This window comes from Silene latifolia, chromosome 11 (genome assembly GCF_048544455.1).
Source record: "Silene latifolia isolate original U9 population chromosome 11, ASM4854445v1, whole genome shotgun sequence".
NCBI lineage: Eukaryota > Viridiplantae > Streptophyta > Magnoliopsida > Caryophyllales > Caryophyllaceae > Silene > Silene latifolia.
Window position 1 is genome coordinate 45,224,728 of NC_133536.1, and position 27,960 is coordinate 45,252,687.

General features: G+C 37.7%; 2 protein-coding genes and 1 pseudogene across 2 annotated transcripts; 1 reads left to right on the forward strand and 2 right to left on the reverse strand.

Moving 5' to 3' along the window:
* Positions 1-715: 715 nt before the first annotated feature.
* On the reverse strand, positions 716-2,396 carry LOC141611584 (UDP-glycosyltransferase 84B2-like). Its single transcript, XM_074430163.1, has one exon. It carries the CDS (start codon positions 2,274-2,276, stop codon positions 792-794), a length of 1,485 nt encoding a protein of 494 aa, XP_074286264.1. The 5' UTR covers positions 2,277-2,396; the 3' UTR covers positions 716-791.
* A 15,545-nt stretch (positions 2,397-17,941) lies between these two features.
* On the forward strand, positions 17,942-18,832 carry LOC141613332 (uncharacterized). Its single transcript, XM_074432066.1, has 2 exons — positions 17,942-18,199; positions 18,434-18,832. Exons 1-2 carry the CDS (start codon positions 17,942-17,944, stop codon positions 18,830-18,832), a joined length of 657 nt encoding a protein of 218 aa, XP_074288167.1.
* Positions 18,833-19,183: 351 nt separating this feature from the next.
* On the reverse strand, positions 19,184-26,009 carry LOC141611585 (UDP-glycosyltransferase 84B2-like; annotated as a pseudogene).
* Positions 26,010-27,960: the final 1,951 nt, after the last annotated feature.

A 27,960-nucleotide genomic window follows, 5' to 3' on the forward strand; every position in this document is an offset into this window, starting at 1 on the left:
TGTGACTTATCGTTAGAATCGCAAGATGATTCTATCACCCCCAACTGGAATTATTTCATTTTCATGTCTAGAATTCAAGTTATGACCACTTAAATTTGACCTTTATTGTAGACGGTTCCAAACTTGTTGTTTTGGGATGGAGTTTATGTTCTAAACCTTTTTTCTAATGCTCGGTTTAAGTTGTGACCTTTGTCGTCAAAAGATACAAGGACTTGCTAAAAAAGACAGCTCGACAGTTAAGCTTGAACATTCTTATAGGGAGGCAAATACAGCTAGCGATTGGCTTGCTAATCGTGGAATCAGTTCTAGCACTACTATTACACTTTTAGATTGCCCTCCTTCAGAGCTTCGTCCTATCCCACATGAGGACATTTTTGGAGTTGCTATAGCGAATAATTAATTACTCAGGGTTCGCCTCTCGTTTGCACCAAAAAATAAATACTCGTTTATGGTGTGTTGACACTTGTGTATCATTGGAATCCTTAGTGTATGCTCCTTTCATATGTTTATCTTGAATGTTCATCGATGAGATTCGTTCAAAACGGCAACTAAAAGTTTAAATAAATTAGTTTAAACGTTAGTTGGACGTTTCTATTTGTTTGATTACGTTGTCATCATGATGAAAACCATTTTTTTAATCTTTCAAAGTTAATCGCATGTAAAAGGAGTTAGAGAGAAGTTAGATGAATAATTATGAAAGAGGCAAAATTGGAAGTTCATTAAATATTGTCGACGATTCGAATTAATGTGTAGACACCGAATAACACCCATTATAATTTATATGATCCCTTCTACTCTGTATCCACATTGTATTTTACAGCAGACGAGGTTTGAATAATATCGTCCACAAAATCTTGAATATTTCGATCCGACGAGCCACCGTGGACAACCACCTCTCTAGCGTTGTTTTTCCATTCCGCGGCCTTTGCTCGAAACTCCACCGCCCTAGGCCCATCCATGACCACCTCAATACACTTCATAATTTCCTCAACCCCAACCAACCCATCCTTATTAGGCCACAATCTAAGCCCAACACCAAACAAATCACACATAAGCTTAGCATTAGTGGGTTGGTCGGTCCAAAAAGGATAAGCAATAACAGGAACTCCAACACTAATAGTTTCCAACATAGAATTCCAACCACAATGTGTTAGAAAACAACCCAAAGATTTATGGGACAGTACCTTATCTTGTGAGCACCATTTTACAACCATTCCTTGTTCTTTAGTCTCATCCAAAAACCACTCAAGAAATTCCCTTGCACCCTCACTCACTGAATAATTCTTCTCTTTAACAACCCAAAGGAATGGCCTCTTACAATTAATCAAAGCCTTTCCAATAATCTCCAATTGTTCTCTTGATAGCATAATTACGCTCCCAAACGACACGTAAATAACGGAATTATCCTTATTTTGTTTAAGCCAATCGATGCATTTATCCTCAGGTTTCCACAAGTTAATCCCTACATGATCATCATTGCCATGACAATGTTCTTCACCTAAGAGAACTGTTGGTGGGACCAACGGACCGACCGCCTTGATATCGACAAATTTTGACAAATATTCAACAACTTCTTTCTCAAGCTCATAAAAAGAGTTAGCCAAAACCCACCTTATATTATCAACATTTTTGACGGCTTGAGACAATGATTCATTCATGCCTGTAATAGGATTTTCAGGGAGCACAATTGAGGGAAGATCACTAGCCTCTAGTAGCGGTAAACACGGTAATTTGACACTAATATGAGGGTTCTCTTTTGTAGGGAAATAATTGAGATTGTTGTAGTAGCTATGGTAAATTGCAAAGAGGGTACATGGTTGAATCCATAGCATGGCGCAGGGAATTCTTAACCGAACCGCAACATTAGTCGCCCAAGGTACAAATGGGCTAGTAATAATACATGAGAATTTTTTCGGTGAAATTTGGTTAGTAGATAGGGATATAATAAGGTTGTACAAATTAGTTGGACCAACTTTGGCTAGGGTGTCCAAGTACGTGTTGAGGTTGCTCTTACGGTCGTAATCTAGGTCGAAACCATCAGGGAAAGATTCAAAGTCAATACCAGATATCGAGAGGGTGTTGTTAGAGGTGGTCGTGGTGACGTTGTGGTTGTTTTGCTTGAGAAGATGGTGGTAGAAAATTTCGGTGGTGGCAAGAGTGACTTGAATATTAGCTTTGGATTGTAGTTGTTTGGCTAGTCTAAGCATAGGATTCATGTGGCCTTGGGTGGCAAATGACACCATTAGGACATTGATTTTTGGTGCTCCATGCTCCATCTTAGTAGAAATTTAGATTTGAATTTTATTAGTTGATGAATAATAATAGGGAAATTTTGTTCAATAGAGGATGTCATGGTCCATTGCTTTGGCTTTTTAATATAAGCAACATTGTCACTTGATAATTGATATTATAGTAAAACACCTTTGAGTGATTAATTACTCATAAAAATAAAAACAATCTCAATATAAAAATGTAAACAAATGAATGACACACGTTTAAATTAGAATAGGTCAGGTAAACCAATTATCTAGAGGGAGGGAGTAACTTTACCTCACGATAATGAAAAGAGAAACATTTTTTTTTCTTTTCTTAAAATCTATTTAAACTGCTCATAGAGTTAAATTGTATATTTAAATTCATTCAACTTGAGTCAGGCAATTCAAGTAGTCATGTGATCAAATTCAACTTAGAGGCCAAACTGAGCATAGACCATCATGTGGTCATTTTTTTTCCTTTGTCTGAGCGTGAACTCCATGTATGAAGATTGAAGCTAGTGTTAAATTTATGTAAAATCATACTTTAAATAGATGATCATTATTTATGGCGGATTGCGAAACAATAAGTAGTGGGGGAAAGATTTTAATCCTTGTTCGCAAGTCGCAACTACAATAATTCATTCTTTTACCTCAAGTCAAGGTGTCATAACGACAGTACAGTGCAATAATGTACGGAGTACTACTGAGTATAAAGTATAAACGTATAAAGCATATGAAAAAGAAAACAATTAGTCTTGCTGAAGACGGGTCGGAGCAAGTGACGGGTAATGTCACTCACAAAACGAATAGGGGGATAAGGTGGGGCACCTCCATGTGCTTCCCTCTCTCCTCTATTTGGGTCATTTATAAGAGAAAATGGTATCCGTCACTCCAAAGTGACGGATACGTGCCGTCACAAATGAGATTTTGTGAAAAGAAAAAGCTTGTAAAGTTACGTCCTTTAATTGGGACAACAAAGATGGTCATATTTCCATGGTAGTGTTGATTTACGACTAATTATTTTGAGAGATGCTGTCACAACAAACAGCGTGTCTGGCTTTAGACGATTGTATTCTGTTTGAAATAAGACTAGTAATATATTGTCATTTTATAATAAAATGTTACTTCCTCCAATTTCATTTATTATTCCCTTTTTTTTGGCATAAGAAATAAAGGAATCAATCTGGACCATATAATATACATGACCCCACATTAAATTGATTTTGGACCACAAAAAGTTGTCCAAAAAAGGAAAGAGGGAATAATAAGGAAAATGGATGGAAAGGGAAAGAGGAACAATAAATGAAATTAGAGGGAGTATTATTTTCTGATAACATGTTATCATTATTTTTCACATCATTTTCAGGTTAAAAAATAACACCTCTAGCGATAACATTTTGTGGATTAAATGGTTACATTCTCTTAAAAAATGGCAATATTTTGTCGGTCTTATTTCAGGCGGGACCCATCTTAAATAAGAATTTGTGCACAACCAATTTATATTCCTATATGGTCCACGCATTTCATATATGAGTAATTATTTCTGTACTACAAAAAAAAATATATATGAGTAACTTTCTAATGAGTCTCTGAATAAATTGAATGTGAATCATTTACAATTTAAATTAAAAATAGTAGCCGAGGTAATAAAATAGGTGTAAATTACGGTTAGGACTTGTCTGGAATTCATAGAATAATCAGAGGGTAAGTTTTATCGGGTGATAATTATTAAGGAAATTAATTACTTGGTTAATGAGTTCCTTAATGATAGGTTTGACATATAAGATTAATGATTACTGAAGAGATGTTTTACTCTCATACTCATTACCCGCGGGGGCGCGATGTACTACCCCTTCGCGAGGGTAATAGATTCGGGAGATGAATAATTACTTTAATACCAAACATGAAAAATGATCCTTACATATCACTCCCCTATTCATTTCCCTCCTTTTACCTTCAATCAAAGCAAGCCCTAAAGGGTAAAATGTGTGGGGTAATATCCGTATAATACCCTTAAAATATAGGACTATAACGCAAATTTTATATGTGATTATTGTCATAAAACGAAAATGCAATAGAAACGATAAAGGTGAAAGAATTAACCTCGGGTCCTTTGAGATGTGGCTTAAGAACAGAAATCAAAGTAGATTTCCTCCTAATCGATACACCCAAGACCGTCTGAGACTATGCCCTTGTGCTAGAAATGTATTCTCTAATTGCCTTGCAATATTGAGAGAATTTGTTGTGAGTTTCTTTAGATGTGAGATCTAGGTTTTAGTGAAAATTGTTCTCAAAACCCTAGTTTTCTTGCAAATGAAATGCTTAGGTTACAAAAAAGAGAGAGCCTCTCTTTTTTTTCTTATTGCTTGGCCGACCGAGAGCTTACATGGGGAAGTGGGCTTCCACTTCCTCTTAATTTTACCTCGTGGCCCGGTTCGTAAAATGCTAAATGTATATGACACGGTTTTATTATAAATCGTCATCGGTTATCGGTTATTAATATATCGTCTAGTAACAAGGATTAGCCGATATATTAATACATGTCCGACAAAGACAATATTGTATAATTAATTCAATATACATTAATTAAATATAATCGTTTATATTTAATTTACGAATTAATCATTTAATTCGCTTAGCCAATTTTATTTAATCCGTATTAAATAAAATATCTCAACATCGCGTTTTGACTAATTATTAGTCAATAACTCGGACTAATCGCTAGTCAACTTTGGCATCAACATGACGTATTTTCATACCGTCACATCTCTCAAACGTATCCTATAGGTGTGACTTTTAGGGACCAGTTGATCACCGCCATCCGTATGACAATAACGTCAAACTTATCTAGCAAGCCAACCGTTATTGATAAACGTGGACCAACCGATTATAATACAAAAGTATACCCTTTGATCCTTTTAGAGATTTATCGGTCCTTGCACTAATCGTAAGGACACCAGCCCCAACAAGCTCCCACTTGTCCGTACAAGTGTATGTGCAATGACGTTATCCGCACTAACCGGGAGGACACAGCTCAACAAACTCCCACTTGTCCGTACAAGTGTATGTGCGATAACCGATTCTCATATTCATTTAAAATTTCTCCCACTCAATGTAAAACAATTTGCCGATCCGGATCCGCAAAGGTCGTATTTTACAATCGATCTGTATCAAGAGTGGTTTCCCCGACTAGAGAGTAACTCAACCGATAAAACGAATTCGTATTCGAGCATGGCCATGCATTTCGATTCTGACTCCTCGAGTGGCCCCGAGAAATATCGAGTACGATAAAGGCCGAATATTTCCTTCAACTCAACTCCTTCCGAACTAAGCACGATGAAATGACTCGAAAAAAAATCTACTTGGCCCCCTGTTACGGATGACCGTGAGAAAGAAACCAAAGTCACCCAAAATTGCCTTAATCTCAAGAGACAACGATAGTCAAAATAATCGACTCTTAGGATCACCATGGAGGTCCTATCCACGACCTGGCACCGAATGTTATAAAACATTTAGGACTCCACGTCGATGTCACAATTGTGTCCTACGAGATATCCGTATAAATCGCCTCTGTGATTGGTCAGTCAACCTGTTGACTTATGGCTCGTTGAACCCACCATCAACCAACGTCACAAAATAATTACCTTGAGTTATCAGGTCACGTGGGCAATTAAGGACTAAAAATATAATGTTTGTTTAGTTCACTTTGTGGTGTTCAAAATTGTCATACAATTCCACATGAAAAACAAAATATATAAATATCAAAACGATGATGTCGTATAGAGTACACAAGAAAATGAATCTAATCCATAAAAGAGTACTACAACTCAGGAACACGTTTAATTCCCATGGAATTAACATGCCCTTCATGCTTATCTTGTCGTAATGGTTTAGTGAGAGGATCTGCTATATTATCATGTGCAGCAATCTTTTCTATCACTACTTCCTTTTGCTCCACGTAATCTCGGATTAGATGAGCTTTCCGTTGTACATGTCTAGACGCGACATTGTACTCGGACTCAGTCGTAGAATCTGCTGTAACACCTTTTTGGAACTCTTCCAGCTGACTGTAGCGCCATTAAGAGTAAAAACGAATCCAGACTGAGATTTCGAGTCATCTTGATCCATAAGTCAATGCCCAATCTTTAGTCCTCCGTAGGCACTTAAGAATGTTCTTGACAGCCATCCAATGTGATACACCTGGATGCTGTTGGAATCGACTTGTCATACTCAATGCATATACCACGTCTGGACGTGTGCATATCATGACATACATGATTGATCCTATAGCCGAAGCATAAGGAATCCGTGTCATGCGCTCTTTCTCTTCCGGTGTCTCTGGTGCCTGAGACTTGCTCAAATGCACCTCTGGAGCCATAGGAAGAAACCCCCTTCTTGGAGTTAGTCATGCTGAATCTCTCTAGAATCTTGTCTATGTAAGACTCCTGACTGAGAGATAACATCCGACGTGATCTATCTCGATAGATACGGATGCCCAAAATTCTTTGTGCCTCACCCAGATCTTTCATCTGGAAATGGTTCTTCAACCATACTTTTACCGAAGTTAAGAGAGGTATGTCATTTCCAATCAGGAGTATGTCATCAACATACAATATTAGGAAGACAATCTTTCTCCCACTTGACTTGATATATAGACATGGTTCCTCTACTGATCGAGTAAATCCATTGTCTTTTATCACTTGGTCGAAACGATGATTCCAACTCCTAGAAGCTTGCTTAAGTCCATAAATGGAGTCCATCTCGGATTTCATGGCCTCAAGCCATAGCTTTGAGTCGGAACTAGTCATGGCACCTTTATAGGTTGCGGGTTCACTACTCGTTAAGAGTAGAATGTCATCTATGTCATGTTCCTCGACCATACCAATGTATCTGTCCGGAGGAATAGAGACTCTTCCCGACCTCCTAGGTCCCTCAAGAATATTCACCGCAGCCGGGATTGAAGGAATTGGTTCCTCCAATGGTTGCTCGGTATTTGGTTCTGGAACCTCCGACAGCTCGAAGGTTCTATCACTCTTTGCATTCTCGAGAAATTCCTTCTCTAAGAATGTCGCACTAGCCGCAACAAATACACGTTGTTCGGTTGGCGAATAAAAGTAATGACCAAGTGTTCCTTTAGGATAACCTATAAAGTATGTCTTGACCGATCGCGGGCCGAGCTTATCCTCGTGTCTCCACTTGACATAAGCCTCGCAACCCCAAACCCGTATAAAGGACAAGTTAGGGACCGTTCCCTTCCATAGTTCATATGGAGTCTTGTCAACAGCTTTAGACGGATTTCGGTTAAGTATTAGAGCAGCTGACAAAAGAGCATAACCCCACAATGAGTCAGGTAACATGGTGTGACTCATCATGGAGCGAACCATATCAAGTAGTGTTCGATTTCTCCGTTCGGACACACCATTCAACTGAGGTGTTCCAGGTGGAGTTAACTGTAAGGCAATCCCACAGTCTTTAAGGTGTTGATCAAACTCGTGAGAAAGATACTCGCCACCACGATCTGAGCGCAATGTTTTAATCTTTCTTCCCGAGGGTTACGTACCCTATTCTCGGTATTCCTTGAATTTCTCAAAGGATTCACTTTTGTGCTTCATTAAGTAGACATAGCCATATCTACTTAAATCGTCCGTGAAAGTGATGAAATACCTATAGCCTTCTCGTGCGGTGATTGACATAGGTCCACACACATCCGTATGTATGAGTCCTAATAGGTCAGCAGCGCGCATTCCAACACCTTTGAAGGAAATTCGAGTCATCTTACCGATGAGACATGATTCACACGTGCCAAATGATTGAAAATCAAAGGCCGAGATAGCTCCATTCTTTATGAGCTGTTTAACGCGTTTCTCATTAATGTGTCCCATACGGCAGTGCCATAGGTATGTTTGATCTTTGTCACCGACCTTTAACTTCTTATTCATTACGTGTAATATTTCGGAGGTCTGAACTAAAACATAAATTCCGTTCATGGAGACTGCCTTGTCATAAATCATATCGTGTAATGAGAAAATGCAAGAATTATTCTCTATTACAAATGAAAAACCAAGTTTGTCAAGTGCAGAAACTGAAATAATGTTTTTAGAAAGACTGGGTACATAATAGCAGTTATATAAAAATAACTCAAATCCGCTAGGAAGCTGGATCACATATGTTCCCCTTGAGACGGCGGCCACTCGTGCTCCATTCCCGACACGCAGTCCACCTCACCCTTTACGAGGGGTTCGATGTTTCGGAGCCCCTGCACATGATTACACAGATGAGAACCACAACCAGTATCTAGTACCCAAGTTCCGTAACTTGCGTGGTTAATCTCAATCATATGAATAGAAGTAGAAGAGGAAGAAGACATACCAACAGGTTTAACGCGACCTGCTTTTATGTCCTCATGGTAAACAGGACATGTACGCCTCCATTGCCCAGTCTTGTGGCAATGATGGCATTCCATGTTTTCGGTTTTGCTCTTTGTCGCGCCTGATGAGTTACTTGCCTCACCAGGCCCACTCTTACCTGATCCCGACTTCTTAAACTTCGGTTTACCTACAGCTAGGTCTGCTTGAGCTTTGCCCTTACCCTTGCCCTTGTTTGACACAACGAGAACATCCTGTTTCAAGCTCCCACTGAACTTCATGTCCTTCTCGGTCTGTACGAGAAGGGAGTGCAGTTCATGGGGACTTTTCTTCAAATCATTCATATAGTAATTCGCTCTAAAGAGCGCAAAACCATCGTGGAGTGAACTAAGCATGCGATCAATCACAATGTTCTCGCTGATTTTACAATCAAGCGCCTCCAGTCTCTCGACATTCTCAATCATGCTGAGAATGTGTGGGCTAACCGGTTGGCCCTTCTGGAGTCTCGCATCAAAGAAGCGAGTGGTATGCTCATAGGTCACGATTCTCGGTGCTTTCGAGAATTCCTTAGTGAGCGTGGTGAAAATCTTGTTTGCACCTTGGGCTATGAAGCGTTTCTGCAAATTGGATTCCATTGCAAAAATGAGTACGTTTTTAATCGCACCCGCTTCCATGACGAAGTCGCTATACGTGGAGACCTCGTTAACTCGAGCCGTGGGGCCTGGGGCTGGCGGGAGGGGCTCAGTCAAATACTTGAGCTTCCGTCGGCGGTGGCGGCATTCCGTAATGCCGCCTCCCATTCCGCGAAGTTTGATCCATCATTCTTCGCCTAGTAGACCGATTCATCGATTCATGAAGATCCGGCGGGACTCACGGTCCAATGTGGCACTTGGCATTGGGTCATCGAGGATGCCAGCCATTATGTTATTAGCGCTTAAAAACGTGATCTACGCTGAAAAAGAAAGAAAAACAAAAACGAAATAAGCAACTCATCGAGGTGATTTAAGTCTATTTAAAATTCATTTTGAATCGTGTAGACTCATTGCACTTGCATAATTGATCTCCCTCAAGAATAATACAAGTGATCCCAAGACTCAATTTCCGTAAATTGATAAGCCAACTGTTTAGCTAGTTCTTCCGTAAGAACTCTTGGTCGATAGATTTCCGTAAATCCTATCTATAGTCCACCATAATCACAGGATCGTACGAGTGACCATGGTGTTGAGATAAAATAAGTCAATCAGTTCCAACTTACCCGACGTAGAAGGGGTCATATTATGCCTACCGACGAAGAAGGGATTCATTGGAGTTTGACCTATAAAGACTGTTCTCAATTTTTGTTTATACGAGGAAGATCCCATCAACTTAGTTTTAATTCATTTTAAGTGAACGAATAACTAGCATTGCGTGAATGAATTAACTTAGGTGATGGCTTAAACTTGATCGTGTGACATAAGAATGTCATAGAAAACTAACGCGTGACCTCTATATGAGTCAGTTTTCATGCAATTATTAGGTGGTTTGGTTTTTAGGCGGAAAATGATGCAATCTATCGTTACGATAAAATAAATAAAAGAATGCAATACGTAAATAAAAATTCCTAGTGTGGCCTATCCTAGTAAAAAGAACATAATAAAACTTTGGAATCCACCGTTGGACCCGAGAAAGCTTGTCTTGATGTTCCATCTTTGTCCATGCAAATGGGAGTGAGCATCCGATCTCCATCTTTGGTCTTCTCAAAATTACAATTAAAATTTACAAAAATAAACCTATTTACATTCTAAATAAAAACTGTAATTGCAAGGAAAAAATCAAAATGGAGATACGAGATCTCAAAATACAACCAAGACCGTGTTCCATCATTACGGTAACCCGTTCTACTAAGGCCACACTAAGTTACAACCGTTTGTAAAATTAAATAAATACGTAATTAAAAGCATTCAAGGCATTCAACAATAATGATAAAATAAAAAAAATGCATCAACTAAAACAAATTCATTCGAGACATAATTCCGTAATTATGTAAAATTTATCCAAACCACCTCTAATGATTAAAATTATGTGACAAAACCGCTTTAATCAACTTAATTTTAATCCGTGATAATCCGTTACTTTAAATCGCTTTAAAATAACTAAATGGTACGTGAGTGAACCGCTTCACTATCAAGCGAATGCACAAAATCCGTATTGTACACATTTTTGGCCGAAAAAAAAAATAAAACAATTTTTTTTTTCTTCACGGCTGAACGTGAACAGTACCAAATTTTTTTTTTTTTTTTTTTTTATAAATGCTGCTGATTGCCGAGAGCAGCAAAAGAACAAAAAAAAAAATTTCCTCGGCTCAAAAATGTGAGCAACAATTAACAAAACAAAACGATTTGTTAAAACCCAATTGCAATTTAATATAATCCGTATAGAATTGAAACTACAATTGATACATCTTTAACATATTGCAATAATTATCGATTAAAATTACAATATGCAAAGAACGATTGAAAACAAAAGATCGTCTGATCATACATAAAACGTATAGCACGGTTTACAAGAAAAACGCAGCAACCAAAAAAAATTATGCCGAGACAAAAAAAAATAGCTGCTGCCCACGGTTTTCAATGCAACAAAACAACAACAACCGTGTATACATGGCACGGTTTCCAAGGCTAAAAAAAAAAAACAAAACAGGCCGTGTAAAAACAGTATGGCCGAACGGTTTTTCAAGCAAAAAAAAAACACCGTTTCAAAATCGTTTGATGAAAATCACATAGGAAAAATTACGTGGCCTCGCTCTGATACCACTTGTGGGGTAATATCCGTATAATACCCTTAAAATATAGGACTATAACGCAAATTTTATATGTGATTATTGTCATAAAACGAAAATGCAATAGAAACGATAAAGGTGAAAGAATTAACCTCGGGTCCTTTGAGATGTGGCCTAAGAACAGAAATCAAAGTAGATTTCCTCCTAATCGATACACCCAAGACCGTCTGAGACTATGCCCTTGTGCTAGAAATGTATTCTCTAATTGCCTTGCAATATTGAGAGAATTTGTTGTGAGTTTCTTTAGATGTGAGATCTAGGTTTTAGAGAAAATTGTTCTCAAAACCCTAGTTTTCTTGCAAATGAAATACTTAGGTTACAAAAAAGAGAGAGCCTCTCTTTTTTTTCTTATTGCTTGGCCGGCCAAGAGCTTACATGGGGAAGTGGGCTTCCACTTTCTCTTAATTTTACCTCGTGGTCCGGTTCGTAAAATGCTAAATGTATATGACACAGTTTTATTATAAATCGTCATCGGTTATCGGTTATTAATATATCGTCTAGTAACAAGGATTAGCCGATATATTAATACATGTCCGACAAAGACAATATTGTATAATTAATTCAATATACATTAATTAAATATAATCGTTTATATTTAATTTACGAATTAACTGTTTAATTCGCCTTAGCCAATTTTATTTAATCCGTATTAAATAAAATATCTCAACATCACGTTTTGACTAATTATTAGTCAATAACTCGGACTAACTGCTTAGTCAACTTTGGCATCAACATGACTGTATTTTCATACCGTCACATCTCTCAAACGTATCCTATAGGTGTGACTTTTAGGGACCAGTTGATCACCGCCATCTGTATGACAATAACGTCAAACTTATCTAGCAAGCCAACCGTTATTGATAAACGTGGACCAACTGATTATAATACAAAAGTATACCCTTTGATCCTTTTAGAGATTTATCAGTCCTTGCACTAACTGTAAAGGACACCAGCCCCAACAAGCTCCCACTTGTCCGTACAAGTGTATGTGCAATGACGTTATCCGCACTAACTGGAGGACACAGCTCCAACAAAATGAGTATGGTAATTATGAAATGGGTATGCTACTAACGAAAATGAGTACGAATTAAAGAGACACTTTTGACGCACGATCAACAATAAAAGAGTCACAAAATACACATAAATGAGTACAGAAAATTGTCTCTTAATAACTTAATGATAGAGTTGGCATTGGGCCATGCTGGGCCAGCCCATCGTGCCTTCTTCGAAAAATGTCTCGGCCCAGGCACGGATATTGGGCTGGTCGTGTTGTGCCTGGCCCACTCACCCCAACCTCCGTCGCGGCACGCTCCTGGCAAACCAATTTTCGTGCTCGGGCCGTCCTTGGCCCATGGGCTAATTGTGGCTTGCACTTGGGCCGGCGCATAAAACTTAAATTTATGTTTTTTATTTTTTATTTTTTAAAAATAATTGTTTTATAATTGTTATATTTCTAATACTTTTTGTTTAATAACTTGAGTATGACTTTTGTTTTTGGTAATTTTTTAGGGTTCTAGGGTTTTATTTGGGATGAGAGAGAAAACTCTTCCTTCTCTCTACTTTTTTAGGGTTCTTCCTAGCAAATGGCAAGGAAGAAAATACCTAAAAAATCTCATAATAAAATCCGTAAACCTAGAGCAAAAATCAGATTATCGTTTAGCAATTGTCCTGGCCTAAATTTAGATATGGATATACCAGAATCTTCGACTTCTGAGAATTTGGATGGCCCTCAATCTGAAGATTCGCGAGCTATGAAGACTTTGGGGAAATTGTTGGTATTTGTGTTCTTAATCTTGCGACTATAGTGGAAGATGCGCAAACTGAATCTGAGGAGGAAGAAGACGTCGCTGCTGAGGATGAAGGGTGGACGAAGGTCTCTGGTAAGTCTCGTGCCTCGTCTTTATCTCCTAGTGCTACTGAGTCAAGTGTTTTACAATTAACTCCTGAAGATGTTCAACCTGAAATTGACTATTGGTCCACTGCAGTAGTCTGCTATGTGTTAGGGGGAAACCCTCCATGGGAACTTCTTTCTGGGTTTGTTAATCGTATGTGGGGGAAATACAACTATGACAAAATATCGTTTCTTCCTAATGGAGCATTCTTAGTTCATTTCCCTACCCTCGAGTGCAAAAACTTGCTGCTTCAACAAGGATTTCCAATGTATGATAATAAGCCTCTAATTGTCAAAGCATGGTCTGAGGATTGTAGTTTGGCTAAGGAGAAGGTAAAAAAGGTTCCTATCTGGAGTAGGTTGTGTGGACTTCCTCTGAAATTCTTGGGGGGGGGGGGTTGTAATGTACTACCCCTTCGCGAGGGTAATGGATTCGGGAGATGAATAATTACTTTAAAACCAAACATGAAAAATGATCCTTACATATCACTCCTCTATTCATTTCCCTCCTTTTACCTTCAATCAAAGCAAGCCCTAAAAGGTAAAATGAGTATGCTAATTATGAAATGGGTATGCTACTAACGAAAATGAGTACGAATTAAAGAGACACTTTTGACGCACGATCAACAATAAAAGAGTCACAAAATACACATAAATGAGTACAGAAAATTGTCTCTTAGTAACTTAATGATAGAGTTGGCATTGGGCCATGCTGGGCCAGCCCATCGTGCCTTCTTCCAAAAATGTCCCGGCCCAGGCACGGATATTGGGCTGGTCGTGTCGTGCCTGGCCCACTCACCCCAACCTCCGTCGCGGCACGCTCCTGGCACGCCAATTTTCGTGCTCGGGCCATCCTTGGCCCATAGACTAATTGTGGCTTGCACTTGGGCCGGCGCATAAAACTTAAATTTATGTTTTTTATTTTTTATTTTTTAAAAATAATTGTTTTATAATTGTTATATTTCTAGTACTTTTTGTTTAATAACTTGAGTATGACTTTTGTTTTTGGTAATTTTTTAGGGTTCTAGGGTTTTATTTGGGATGAGAGAGAAAACTCTTCCTTCTCTCTACTTTTTTAGGGTTCTTCCTAGCAAATGGCAAGGAAGAAAATACCTAAAAAATCTCATAATAAAATCCGTAAACCTAGAGCAAAAATCATATTATCGTTTAGCAATTGTCCTGACCTAAATTTAGATATGGATATACCAGAATCTTCGACTTTTGAGAATTTGGATGGCCCTCAATCTGAAGATTCGCGAGCTACGAAGACTTTGGGGGAAATTGTTGGTATTCCTGTTCTTAATCTTGCGACTATAGTGGAAGATGCGCAAACTGAATCTGAGGAGGAAGAATACGTCGCTGCTAAGGATGAAGGGTGGACGAAGGTCTCTGGTAAGTCTCGTGCCTCGTCTTTATCTCCTCGTGCTATTGAGTCAAGTGTTTTACAATTAACTCCTGAAGATGTTCAACCTGAAATTGACTATTGGTCCACTGCAGTAGTCTGCTATGTGTTAGGGGGAAACCTTCCATGGGAACTTCTTTCTGGGTTTGTTAATCGTATATGGGGGAAATACAAATATGACAAAATATCGTTTCTTTCTAATGGAGCATTCTTAGTTCATTTCCCTACCCTCGAGTGCAAAAACTTGGTGCTTCAACAAGGATTTCCAATGTATGATAATAAGCCTCTAATTGTCAAAGCATGGTCTGAGGATTGTAGTTTGGCTAAGGAGAAGGTAAAAAAGGTTCCTATCTGGAGTAGGTTGTGTGGACTTCCTCTGAAATTCTGGGGTTCCTCTAGTCTGGAGAAAATTTCATCTTTGATTAGAAAATTCATGAGATGTGATGAGCCGACTATGGAAAAAACTAGGCTAGGCTATGCCAGAATTATGGTGGAAGTGGATGTGGGACAATCTTTTCCTGAGAAAATATATTTCAAGGATGAGAAAGGTAAAGATATATGTGTGATTGTTGAATATGACTGGAAACCAGATTTGTGTGCTTTGTGTAAGGTCATTGGTCATATCACCGGGGCTTGCAAAAAGAAAATTGATCCTAAACCTAAGCCTCAACTGAGACAGGAATGGAGGCCTGTGCAGAGGGCTCAAGCTACTGTGCCCAAACCAGTAGTTAATTCTGTGACTGTGCAGAGGGCTCAACCTATTGTGGCCAAACCAGTAGCTGATCCTGTACCTGTTGTCACACCTAGGACTTCCAGGATAGGTTCACCTATTTTATCCCTTGTCACAGTAGTCTCAAGTTTGGTAAGACAGGAATACCAGTCCCTTCCTTCTGTGGGTGAGCCTGGTTCACCTACATATGCTGAAGTGCTCTTTAATCCTAGAAAGCACATGAATGGGGGACCGAAGAATCCACCAGGAGATAATTTAAATGGATAACATAGGTAGCTGGAATGTGAGGGGTATGAATAAGAGTACCAAGCAAGCTGAAATAAAGAGATTCCTTTTTCAGAATAAAGTAGGTTTATATGGGTTAGTTGAGACTAAAGTTAAAGAGCAGGACTGTACTGGTGTTTTGTCTGTGTTTGGTCTGCATTGGAGAGGTGTGAATAACAATCAATATTATCCTGGGGGTAGAGTATGGCTTGTTTGGGTTGATCAGGTGTTTGATGTGCAAGTTCTGACTATGTCTGATCAACATATAACTGCAAAAGTCATTGAGCTTGCTTCCTCTGATGTATTTCTCTTCTCTATTGTGTATGGGTCTAATGATGATAAGGAAAGGTTGAATTTATGGGCTGATCTTAAAAATATTAAAAATTCCTGGAGGGGTCCTTGGTGTGTTTGTGGGGATTTTAATAATCTCTTGGCCCTCCATGAGAGAATTGGAAGACCTGTTCTTTGGAGTGATATTGTGGATTTTAGGGAGTGTGTTGATTATTGTGAGCTGATTGATGTCAAAGCTCAAGGCTCTTATTTTACCTGGAATAATAAGCATGAACCTTCTTCTAGAGTGTTCTCTAGGTTGGATAGATTTATGATTAATGCTGAGTGGATGAATCTCTATCCTGAATGCCATGCATATTTTTTACCTGAAGGCATATTTGACCATTGTCCTTGCATATGTTCTAGAAGACTGGAAAGACAACTGAGACCTCACTTCAGATATTTTAATATGTGGGGAGAAGATCCTCATTTTCTGGACATTATCAAGCATACTTGGATGCAGAAAGTGACTGGCTCTTGGATGTTCCAGGTGGTAACTAAGCAAAAAAAACCTGAAACAACCTCTGAAGAAGCTCAACAGAACTAGATTTGCTGATGTGGAAAATGCAGTGGAAGTGGCTAAGATAAGACTCTCTGACCTGCAAACTCTGATGCACAAGGATCCTACTAATCTTGCTGTGTTGGAGGAGGAATCTGCTGCTGCAGTGGAGTATAGAAACCTGAGCAAAGCTCATTATAGTTTCCTCAGTCAGAAGGCAAAGATTGGATGGTTGTGTGAAGGTGATGAGAATACTAAGTATTTTCATACTCAAATTAAGACAAAACAAATGCATAATAAAATTCTCCAAATTAAGGATAAAAATGGTCTGCAACATACTGACCCTCAAAGCATAGAGAATGCCTTTCTTGATTATTATATGGAGTTACTGGGTGATAACAAAGACACTTTGGATGTTCATGTGCCTACTCTCAGAACTGGGAGTTTAATAAATGATCAGCACACGGGTATTCTGCTGAAACCAGTTTCTCCTCAGGAAGTCAAGGAGTGTATTTTTAGCATCCCTTCCACAAAATCCCTTGGACCAGATGGGTTCTCTAGTCAATTTTATAGAGATTCATGGGACATAATTGGGAAGGATATTACAGAAGCTGTCCTTGATTTCTTTGATACTGGTAAGCTGCTGAGACAGGTAAACTCTACTATCCTCACTCTTATTCCAAAAGTTAAACAACCTGGGAGTGTACTTGAATACAGACGCATTGCCTGTTGTAATGTTTTGTATAAGTGCATTACTAAAATTATTTGTTCTAGATTGAGTGAGGTACTACCTGACATTGTGCATAGTAGTCAAGGAGGTTTTATTAAAGGCCGGAATATAGTGGAAAATGTCCTGATTTGTCAAGACCTGGTAAGGATGTATAATAGGAAAGTTACTTCTCCTAGAACTCTTATCAAAATTGATCTTAGAAAAGCCTATGATACTGTGGAATGGAAGCTTGTTCGTCAAATGTTACAAGCCTTGAAGTTCCCTTCTCAATTCATTCACCTTGTCATGACATGTGTTACATATCCTACATATTCTCTTAATGTCAATGGGAACACTTTTGGTTTTTTCCAAGGCAAGAGGGGGTTGAGGCAAGGGGATCCAATGTCCCCCTTGATTTTTACTCTGTGCATGGAATATCTTTCGAGGATTCTTGTTACTGTTGGCCAGCAAGAAGGGTTTAGGTTCCATCCAATGTGTGGACAAATCAGACTTAATCATCTGCTATTTGCAGATGATCTTTTACTGTTTTACAAGGGTAATGCAGTGTCTATCATGTGACTCTTGAGAGGGTTCTCTACTTTTTCTGCTACTTCTGGGCTTGCTTTGAACAATGATAAGACTGATATTTATTTTAATGGAGTCAGTAAGGAAATTATGGAGGACATTGTCAAAGTTTCTGGCTTTAGAATTGGTACTCTACCCTTTAAATATCTAGGTGTCCCAATCTCTTCAAAGAAACTCTCTAAATTTGAGGGACATAAGCTGATTGAGAGGATTGTCCATAGAATTAGAAGCTTGGGAGCAAGACAGTTGTCTTATGCTGGAAGACTTGTGCTAGTTAAGACAGTGCTTTCTTCTTTACATTCCTATTGGGCTTCGATATTTTTAATACCTTATGGCATTATGAATAAGGTGGAATCCATTTGTAGGAACTTTTTGTGGGGAGGAAGTGATTCCTACTTAAAAGCTCCTAATATAAAATAGGATACATGCTGTAAACCTAAACTTGAAGGGGGATTGGGCCTTAAGAATGCTAAGGTGTGGAACAAAGCTCTTCTTGGAAAGTACAGTAGTTGGCTAGCCTCAAAAAACGATCATTTGTGGGTTAAGTGGATTATTCACGTGTATATGAAAGGGTGTGATTAGAAAGAGTATACTTCTCCTCCTGATTGTAATTGGTCCAAGAGAAAAATTGTTCAAGTGAAGGAAATCTTTAAGACATGTTACTCTAACAACCAGTGGATAGCCAAATCTTCTGGCTATTCTGTAGCAGATGGATACAACTGGCTAAGAGATAATTCCCCTCAGGTACCTTGGAGGCATTTGTGTTGGAATGCTTTGAATGTGTCAAGAACTTCTTTTATCTTTTGGGCTTCTCAGCAGGGCAAACTTCTTACCCTTGACAGACTGCATAAAATGGGTATTGTTCAGTCTACCGTGTGTTTTATCTGTGGATCTGAAGCAGAAAGTCATGAGCATCTCTTCTATAAATGTGAGTATAGGAAAAGATGTATGCAGTTGATGCAACAGAAACTTCACATCTAGTTTCATGTAGAAAATATGGTGAAATGGTTCTCCTCGAGTAGGTCCAGAAGCGGCTTACAAAGAGTGGTCACTGGTGCTTGTTTCGTAGGTCTGATTTATAGAATATGGCATGTCAGAAATCGTGCTAAAATACATCAGCAGGTGCAAGTTCCAAGTATGTTGGTGAATCAGGTGTGGAAGGAGGTCAAAGACAGATGGTTACAAAGAAACAGACGAGTCCTCAGTAGTTATGATCAGCTATGGATTGATCCGATACATTAATGTTTTGATAGATAGAAGATAATAGCTTTGCTTGTATACTCATAAACATTTTGATTCTTTTGATATATATATACTTACCCTTTACCAAAAAAAAACTTGAGTATGACTAATTGAGTAATAATATAAGATTATAAGATGAGTGGAAGAATGATTTGTGAGAAAAATGGTGAGAATCGATTGGTATTTATAGAGTTGGGGGAGAAAATAAATAAATAAATAAAACAAAGTCTAAGTTGTGACACCCTTAAATCTAGCCTTAAAAAAATTACATAAATTCTACAGAAAAACTGGTAGGATATGTTTGTAAATGGTTCAACTAGTCAAAAACCTGCAATTTCAAAAAATTTTCTTCCTAAACCATTCACAACCAAACCAACTCAAGAAGAGTGTCAAATACCCTGCAAAAGCTGATAACTAATTTACATACATAACTAAAGACGCGGAAATATAAGGATACAAACCAAAATGGAAAAGGGAGACATATGTCCCTTCAAATTATATACAAAACCAAAATAGAAAAGGTTTACTAAAAGAATAACCAAACTAGGTCCAAGGTTCCTTATGCTCACTAGCTCGTCTGTGACCCCAACAAAGCATCGACAACCTGTCAATCGCATTTTATACAAACACGAAAGGCACAATTCAGTGGGGAGTAACTTCGAGTCCTCCCAGCCACGAATCGCCAAAATTAATGTAACATGTAGTAAAACATGTAAACAAGATGATAAATAATTCAATTATCAATTATTCTAACATATGACCCCTAAACTGACCAACCTAAACTATCATGTGAATCATATAATTCAAATAGTAATCCAAACTTTATCAATCAAATCCGCTTACATCTCACCTATTACACTTCATAAAATCACCATACAAGAAAGGGCAATATATCAAAGACAGGCATAAGTTCTTAGCACCGTCAATAGTCACTTTGTAACTCGAGTCTATACCACGAGGTAGGGAAGGTAATCGAACCGGTATCTTGGCTCAGCGGTTAATATTAATAAAACATGGCCAAGAGACAACACAACCCTAGCCTAAAATCACAGAGACCTAGACATGCGGATACACACCACCGCACCCAAGACCCACAACTTTTTTTAAAACAAAGTGAAGTGAGTACCCTAAGGACACCACCGAAGGGTTGGCTAGTACTTAAGTGACCACTTACTATCAAAATAAGTAATCGAGGTCATGCCCCAACTTGGATAAACATCCACTAGTCGTGAACACAAAGGCTATCAAGCGGTGAACATATACTCGTCAAAGACTATAAAGACCTATCTATGATGAAGGCCGAAGTACTCACCTAGGACCTAGTCCCAGCTAGTCCCAGCTTGAACACTTTAGCCCACACCACACAAGACTCACCACACAAGTCAAGTAAGACACCCACTTAACCATAAGAGGGCAAAAAGTCCTACTTACCAACATAAATTCTAATATTCTATCATGTGAAAGGCTATATAATTGTCTACTCAGCATACAAATCCAACAGTGTCCTCAATAAGAATTCAATACTAACTTTCAATTCTAGCAATTTTAACAATATTAAAGGCTTTAAGGGAATCTAGGGCCATTACTACAAAATAAGAAGCTATTTAAATTCAACTAACTAAATAAGAAGTTATTTAAATTCAACTAACTACACATGTGAAATAGGGATATAATAAATGGCCTAAAACAAGAAAAAGGCCGATTATCTAATTCATTCAACCGAATTTTTACCCGCAACCCCACCTGCGGCGGTGCACGGGTCAAATTGCGGCTGACCAATCACTCAATTAACTGACATCGCATCAGTTAAAGGGACTAAGGCTTAGTTTTCGGCACAATCAACAAAGCATTACAATTTATCACTATAAAATTCATTTTGAGCCTATTACTTATAAATTCATTTTGTAAACTATCCTAACATGTGATAACTATTAATATAAGCATAGTTTTACCATTAACATAATTTTTATTACTTATATGATTCAATTCCTAAAGTGTACTCATACTATCTATGTCATTAATAAACCTTAAATGACAAATTTTGCATGGAAAACCGCGAAACAAGCAACGGACCGACCCGGGCCAACCGTGGGCTAGCCGTGGGCTTGCCACGGCCTGCTCTTGCTGCCTTTGCCCGTCCCCCTACACCACCATTTTTTTCCATTTTTATTTAGTAAAAGACCGTCTGAACATTAATTAATCGTTCCCAATTCAACTTTGTTAATTTAAACTAACAAAAGGCATAATTTAAGCTAACAATTGACATGCATGCAACCATTCTAAACATGTGAAAATTACTACACCAACAAAAATTACAAAACATACAAAAACAACAAGATTGTGACGATAATCCGTCGAGTAACTCGAAATATGTTACCTTAAGCTAGAAAAAAGAGCAATTAGCACCTCAAACCCAAACCCTAACTAGCAACTATCCGCTATCTTCAATAATATACGAGTCCCCAAACTCGTCTTCCAATCCTTCACCTAAATAAACAATTAAAACACAATAATAAGCATATAAAACCGAAATTTCCGAAAATTGGTCTTAAAACAACTTCAAGAAAACTGAAATTAAATTATGCCAAGTTGTAGATCGCGACGAGGGGATTCCGGAAAGGTAAATTTCGTGAAAAACCGATAAGAAACGAAGAAATTAGGGCGATTTTAGCTTGAAAAGGAACAAAAATGGTGTTTTGATCTTTTTAGAACCATGAAGAAGATGAAGGATGGACTAAAAACCAGAAAAAAGAAAAGAAGGGGGAGGGGAGCCGGGTAAGGGAGAAAGAAAGGAGGGAGAGCGGGATTTTTAGTCGGGATTTTTACAAGTCGGGTTTGACTTGTTTCAATAATAATTAAATCCGTAAGTCAAACGCAAATTCCGTCAAGACCAAAGTTTTTAAACACGAGATTACAAGAAAATTGAATATTTATACTACCCATTTCCAATTTCGTTTACCCAACGTTCAAAAGAATTGTTATTTTCCCCCCGATACGCCCTTATTTCGAAATAAAAAGTTTTACACGGTTTAAACTATTTTTAAACATTTCAAAACTATCAAAATAAATACTTTTCTTCAAAATATAATAAAATTATATTTCTTTGAATTATTTTTACTTTAAATACATTAATATCAAATTTTACTTGATTAATTAATTATTTTCGAAATATATTAACGGTCCGAAATTTACGGGGCGTTACAATCACCCCTCCTTTTAAAAAGTTTCGCCCTCGAAACTTAGAAGGAGAAAATATAGTTATTAGAAAATATAGGTATCTTTTCAATGAAACAGTGATACTCTTGTTGATCAGACAAGAACATCCATATTCATATCAAGATATAAAAATATTTCTACACCAATAAATGAGAAAACCCATTATTGGGACGTCTCCAACAACGAGATTTAACATTCACCAATGTTAAAACCATTGCAAATCATATAAGTATTTTCAAAATTTTAGCTTGAAAAGGAACAAAAATGGTGTTTTGATCTTTTTAGAACCATGAAGAAGATGAAGGATGGACTAAAAACCAGAAAAAAGAAAAGAAGGGGGAGGGGAGCCGGGTAAGGGAGAAAGAAAGGAGGGAGAGCGGGATTTTTAGTCGGGATTTTTACGAGTCGGGTTTGACTTGTTTCAATAATAATTAAACCCGTAAGTCAAACGCAAATTCCGTCAAGACCAAAGTTTTTAAACACGAGATTACAAGAAAATTGAATATTTATACTACCCATTTCCAATTTCGTTTACCCAACGTTCAAAAGAATTGTTATTTTCCCCCCGATACGCCCTTATTTCGAAATAAAAAGTTTTACACGGTTTAAACTATTTTTAAACATTTCAAAACTATCAAAATAAATACTTTTCTTCAAAATATAATAAAATTATATTTCTTTGAATTATTTTTACTTTAAATACATTAATGTCAAATTTTACATGATTAATTAATTATTTTCGAAATATATTAACGGTCCGAAATTTACGGGGCGTTACATAAGTAACGGCTATATTCTAAAGGCAGCAACAACGCGTCAACACTACAACAGTCACATTGCAACGACAACATTATAACTGTAACAAATTTATGGGCCAAAAACCGGGTCGTGCTGTGCCAGGCCCCCCGTACCTGGTTCGTGCCTGTTCGTCTATGCTTGGGCCGTGCATGTGCCTGGCCACGGGAATTTTCACAAATCGTAACCGCGGCCCGACTCTAACATGCTCGTGTTGTGCCCGTGCCGGTGGTACTGTTCACCCGGGCCTTGTCATGTTGTGCCGGAGTCGTATCGCCTGCCCTGTTCTGGCCCGAATTGCCATCTCTACTTAATGATAAACGTCTCTTTCAAGGTTTTGCGTTGATGTATAAGGGCTATCTATGAGACTATAGTTTTAATTTCTTATTATTTTTGTTAGGGTGCAAACCCATGTCCCACATCGGTGGTGTAAAGATGAAATAACATTTTTATTAGTGTCACGAACACAAATACTACTACGCTTTTTGGGAAAGATCCAAGCGTAAATCCCTGAGGGCTTAACCCAAAGAGGACAATATCGTACTATTATAGAATATGGACACCCTTAACAAAAAATATCGACGGTTTCGCACAACAAGTGGTATTAGAGCTCAAGGTTGACTTTAGTGTAGGCACAAGAAAAAACATTAGGCCCAAGACTTGAAGGTGCCTTACACTATATGGTATGGAACTCTTAAGCTGGGGGGGGGGGGGGGGAGTGGCGGGGTACTAATATGCACGCGTAAGCCGACATAGGTCTCACGAGGATTAGATAGGGCCTTACAGGAGAAAAGACGATCAGCAATCCAACGAGGTGAGTTGTGCCTTAATAAAGGCCAACAAAAGGGTCGATGGTAAGTCCAAAGGCGGTCTAGCGTGGCACGCTGAGGCAATAGATGTGGACTCGGCCCAAAAATAAAAATATTCACGATTTTGTTCTTTAGACTTACTCATAAGACGGTCTTCTAGAATAATTTGTAGAGACTAGTTTTTAACACCATCATATATATTAGCGTCTATATTTATTCACAAATTCTCATACCCCAATTTGCCCTCCCACTTTAATTTTGTGAGAGGGCTATAGACGGATAGTTGTCGTCTATAATGAGACAGACTGATATTTATTACCCAATACTCGCCACTAAACCTGACCACGACCCGGTTAGGGCCACCAGTTTTCCCATAGGCCTATATCAATGACAACCTATGAGACTGATCGGGATCATTTGGCTACGTCTAGTACCCAATTTTCCCACACGCCTATATCAAATATATATTTATACTACGAAACCTTCACTCTGTTTCCACAATGTATTCTACCTGCGATGAAATCACAATAATATCGTCCACAAACGATTGGATACTCCGATCGGACGAGCCACCGAGCGCCACCGCTTCCCTAGCCGCACTCTTCCATTTCACCGTCTTAGCTCGAATCTCCGCCGCTCTAGGACCATCCATGACCTCTTCAAAACACTTCATAATTTCCTCAACCCCAACCAACCCATCCTTATTGGGCCATAATCTAAGCCCAACACCAAAAACCTCAGACATAAGCTTAGCATTGGTGGGTTGGTCAGTCCAAAACGGATAAGCAATAACAGGAACACCAACACTAATAGTTTCCAACATAGAATTCCAACCACAATGTGTTAGAAAACAACCCAAAGATTTACGGGACAATACCTTATCTTGTGGACACCATTTTACAACCATGCCTTGCTCTTTAGTCTCTTCCAAAAACCCCTTATGAAATTCCTCTGCTTCCTCACCTGGATATTCCTTAACAACCCAAAGAAATGGCCTCTTACAATTAATCAAAGCCTTCCCAATAATTTCCATTTGTTCTCTTGATAGCACAATTAAACTACCAAACGAAACGTAAATTACGGAATTAGCTTTATTTTGGTTAAGCCATTCTATGCATTTATCCTCTGGCTTCCACATATTAATCCCTACTCGATCATCATTGCTATGACCATGCTCTTCACCTAGGAGAATTGTTGGTGGGACTAATGGACCGACCGCCTTGATAACGACATATTTAGACATATAGTCAATGACTTCTTTCTCAAGCTCATAGAAAGAGTTGGCCAAAACCCACCTTATATTATCAACAATTTTCATTGCTTGAGACAATGTTTCATTTATGCTCATCATAGGATTTGAAGGAAGCACAATTGACGGGAGATCACAAGCCTCTAGTAGTGGCAAACACGGTAATTTGACGCTAACGTCAGGGCATTCCTGGGTGGGGAAATCATTGATATTGTTGTAGTAACTATGGTAGATTGCAAAGAGGGTGCATGGTTGAATCCATAGCATGGCACAAGGGATTCCTAACCGTGCCGCGCAACATCGGAGGCCCAAGGTACAAATGGACTAGTAATAATATACGAGAATTTTTTCGCAGTTTGGTTAGTAGACAAGGATATAATAAGGTTGTACAAATTAATTGGTCCAACTTTGGCTAGGGTGTCCATGTACGTGTCTAAGTTGCTCTTACGGTCGTAGTCTAGGCTGAAACCATCAGGGAAACATTCAAAGTCAACACCGGATATTGAGAGGGTGTTGTTGGTGGTGGTGCTGTGGTTTTGCACGAGAAGGCGGTGGTAGAAAACTTCGGTAGTGGCAAGGGTGACTTGGATATTGGCTTTGGATTGTAGTTGTTTGGCTAGTCTAAGCATAGGATTAATGTGACCTTGTGCGGCAAATGCTACCATTAGGACATTGATTTTTGGTAATCCTTGCTCCATCTTAGTATAGACAGACTATAGAATGTAGATTGGAATTTTATGAGTTGATGAACAAAATAATAGGTGTACACACAACTTATTAAGAGTGAAGAGACGTAAAGTCTTGGTCCATTGCTTTGGCTTGATATAAGCAACTTTGTGGTCATGTTTGTTTCAAGGGCCATTGGCTTCCAAGCCTCCAATCATGTTTATATGTTACTATTCTGCTACTTTGTCTTGTTATCTTGGTGTTTATTTACACCCCAAATGCTTTTCGTATTCTTGGCTCGCAATGTACAAGTCTATGTCTATCTATAGTAGGCCTATTTTGGAAAAACAAAAATTCATCCAAAGTGGTTAATTTAAGGAAAATGAGTTGTTCCGAGCAACTCTCTGTAAGACGGATCTACGGAAAGATGAGTGTAAATTGGAAAAAAAAAAGACAAAAGCAAGTCCTTATATTTATTTTAGGGAAAATGCACCGATGCTCTTGAAATTTCGAATTTTATCTGAAATATCCAATTTTTTGTTCCGGAAAACTTTAAGAGGCTATAACTCGTGTCTACGAGTTTAGAAAGTGATAATTTTATTTTCAAATCGATTATCTTTCCGAGTACTACGATTTGAAAAAAAAAAAAATTGTCGTATTTGGATCCCGTGGCTAGGAGTTTTTGTACGTCAAAGTTTTTTTACCGAACAAACTTTGAATGACTATATCTCTTGGTCCCGAATTCCAAACTCGACAAATTCTTTTTCATGTCGTAGTTCTCAAAAAGATAATCAATTTGAAAAAAAAAAATCGTCACATTCTGAGATCGAAAACACGAGTTATAGACTCTTAAAGTTTCAAGGATCAAAAAAATTGGATATTTCGGACAAAACATCAAAGTTCAAGGGCACCGCGTGCATTTTCCGTTTATTTTACTTGTGGTTATGCTCCTTCCGTTACATTGAATTATTTACCATTTACTTGTTGCACAAATGTTAAGAAAGTGCAAATAACTGGGGCATTTAATATTCACGGGTTTATCTGTTTTAGTTTTGTTATTTTTATTGTATTGTTTATATTTGTCCGAGCAATTAGTTGATCCATTTAAAAAATGTAGTCATGAAATACATAAAATTTAGTTAGTTAATGCCTTATTTCTTTGACAACTAAACTATATATTGTACTTTAGTTGTTATTTTAATTAATATACTAATAACATGTGGGTTTAAAAAAAAATACCTTCAAATCATCAATGAGTTCAGTAATTCATGGCACCCATGTAAAAAAAATTAAATGGTTAAGGTTGCCTTTTAATTAGATTGTATTGGTTTTGTACTAAAATTTCTATGTGAAAGTTTGAACGTCTCTTTGTCATTTAGGATAAATAAAGTTAGTAAGTGAAGATGAAAGGGAAAATTAATGCTTAATGTTGAATTATTTTTTCTTTTTTTGAGAATGATAAATCTCACAATGTAAGGAGCTTAAAACATATATGATTATAGGGTTTTTTTATCTTATCAATATTTTAATTCTCATAAATTATATTTTTTTTATAGTAACATAGTTATGAAGTTTAATAAATGTTAGTCTTAGTATATAATCTATATCAATTTATCAAAAATTCTAAATTTTAAATTTTTGCATAAATGATAAAATGAGTTAAAAGGAAAAATGATGAATAAAAAAGCAACACATTCCCAAATAAAACATACTTTTGAAAGTTTCTGAAATCCTAAAAAAAATCTATGAACCTAAAAGCAATTAGTCATTCATATTCAATTCGTGTTGTCAGTCTTGTAGTTAGTTTATAATATAATATTGAGTGGAATGGAGGGAGTATTTATTTATGCAATTCTAGTATTTTCTTTTTCATAAGTCTTCTTTCTCCAATGAAATATACCTACAAAAACAAAACAAAAAACCACTGAGTGATTAATAACAAACAAAATGGTGGAAATTGATTTATGTAATATTAACCTTATCGTTATTAATTTAAGTTTTCCCGTAAATAATGAAAAAAAGAGGGCATTGAATCATAAAGATGTAAGTGTGTTTACCTTTCAATAGCACAACTGCACAGATCTTGATAGCCCCTAAATGGAACAAAACATCATATATGAGAATGTTAAATT

Coding starts and splice junctions, on each gene's coding strand:
- LOC141611584 (XM_074430163.1), bottom strand. CDS start 2,276: ATGGAGCATGGAGCACCAAAAATCAATGTCCTAATGGTGTCATTTGCC.
- LOC141613332 (XM_074432066.1), top strand. CDS start 17,942: ATGGAGGACATTGTCAAAGTTTCTGGCTTTAGAATTGGTACTCTACCC. Junction 18,200..18,433: donor CTTATGGCATTATGAATAAG/GTGGAATCCATT, acceptor GGGTGTGATTAG/AAAGAGTATACTTCTCCTCC.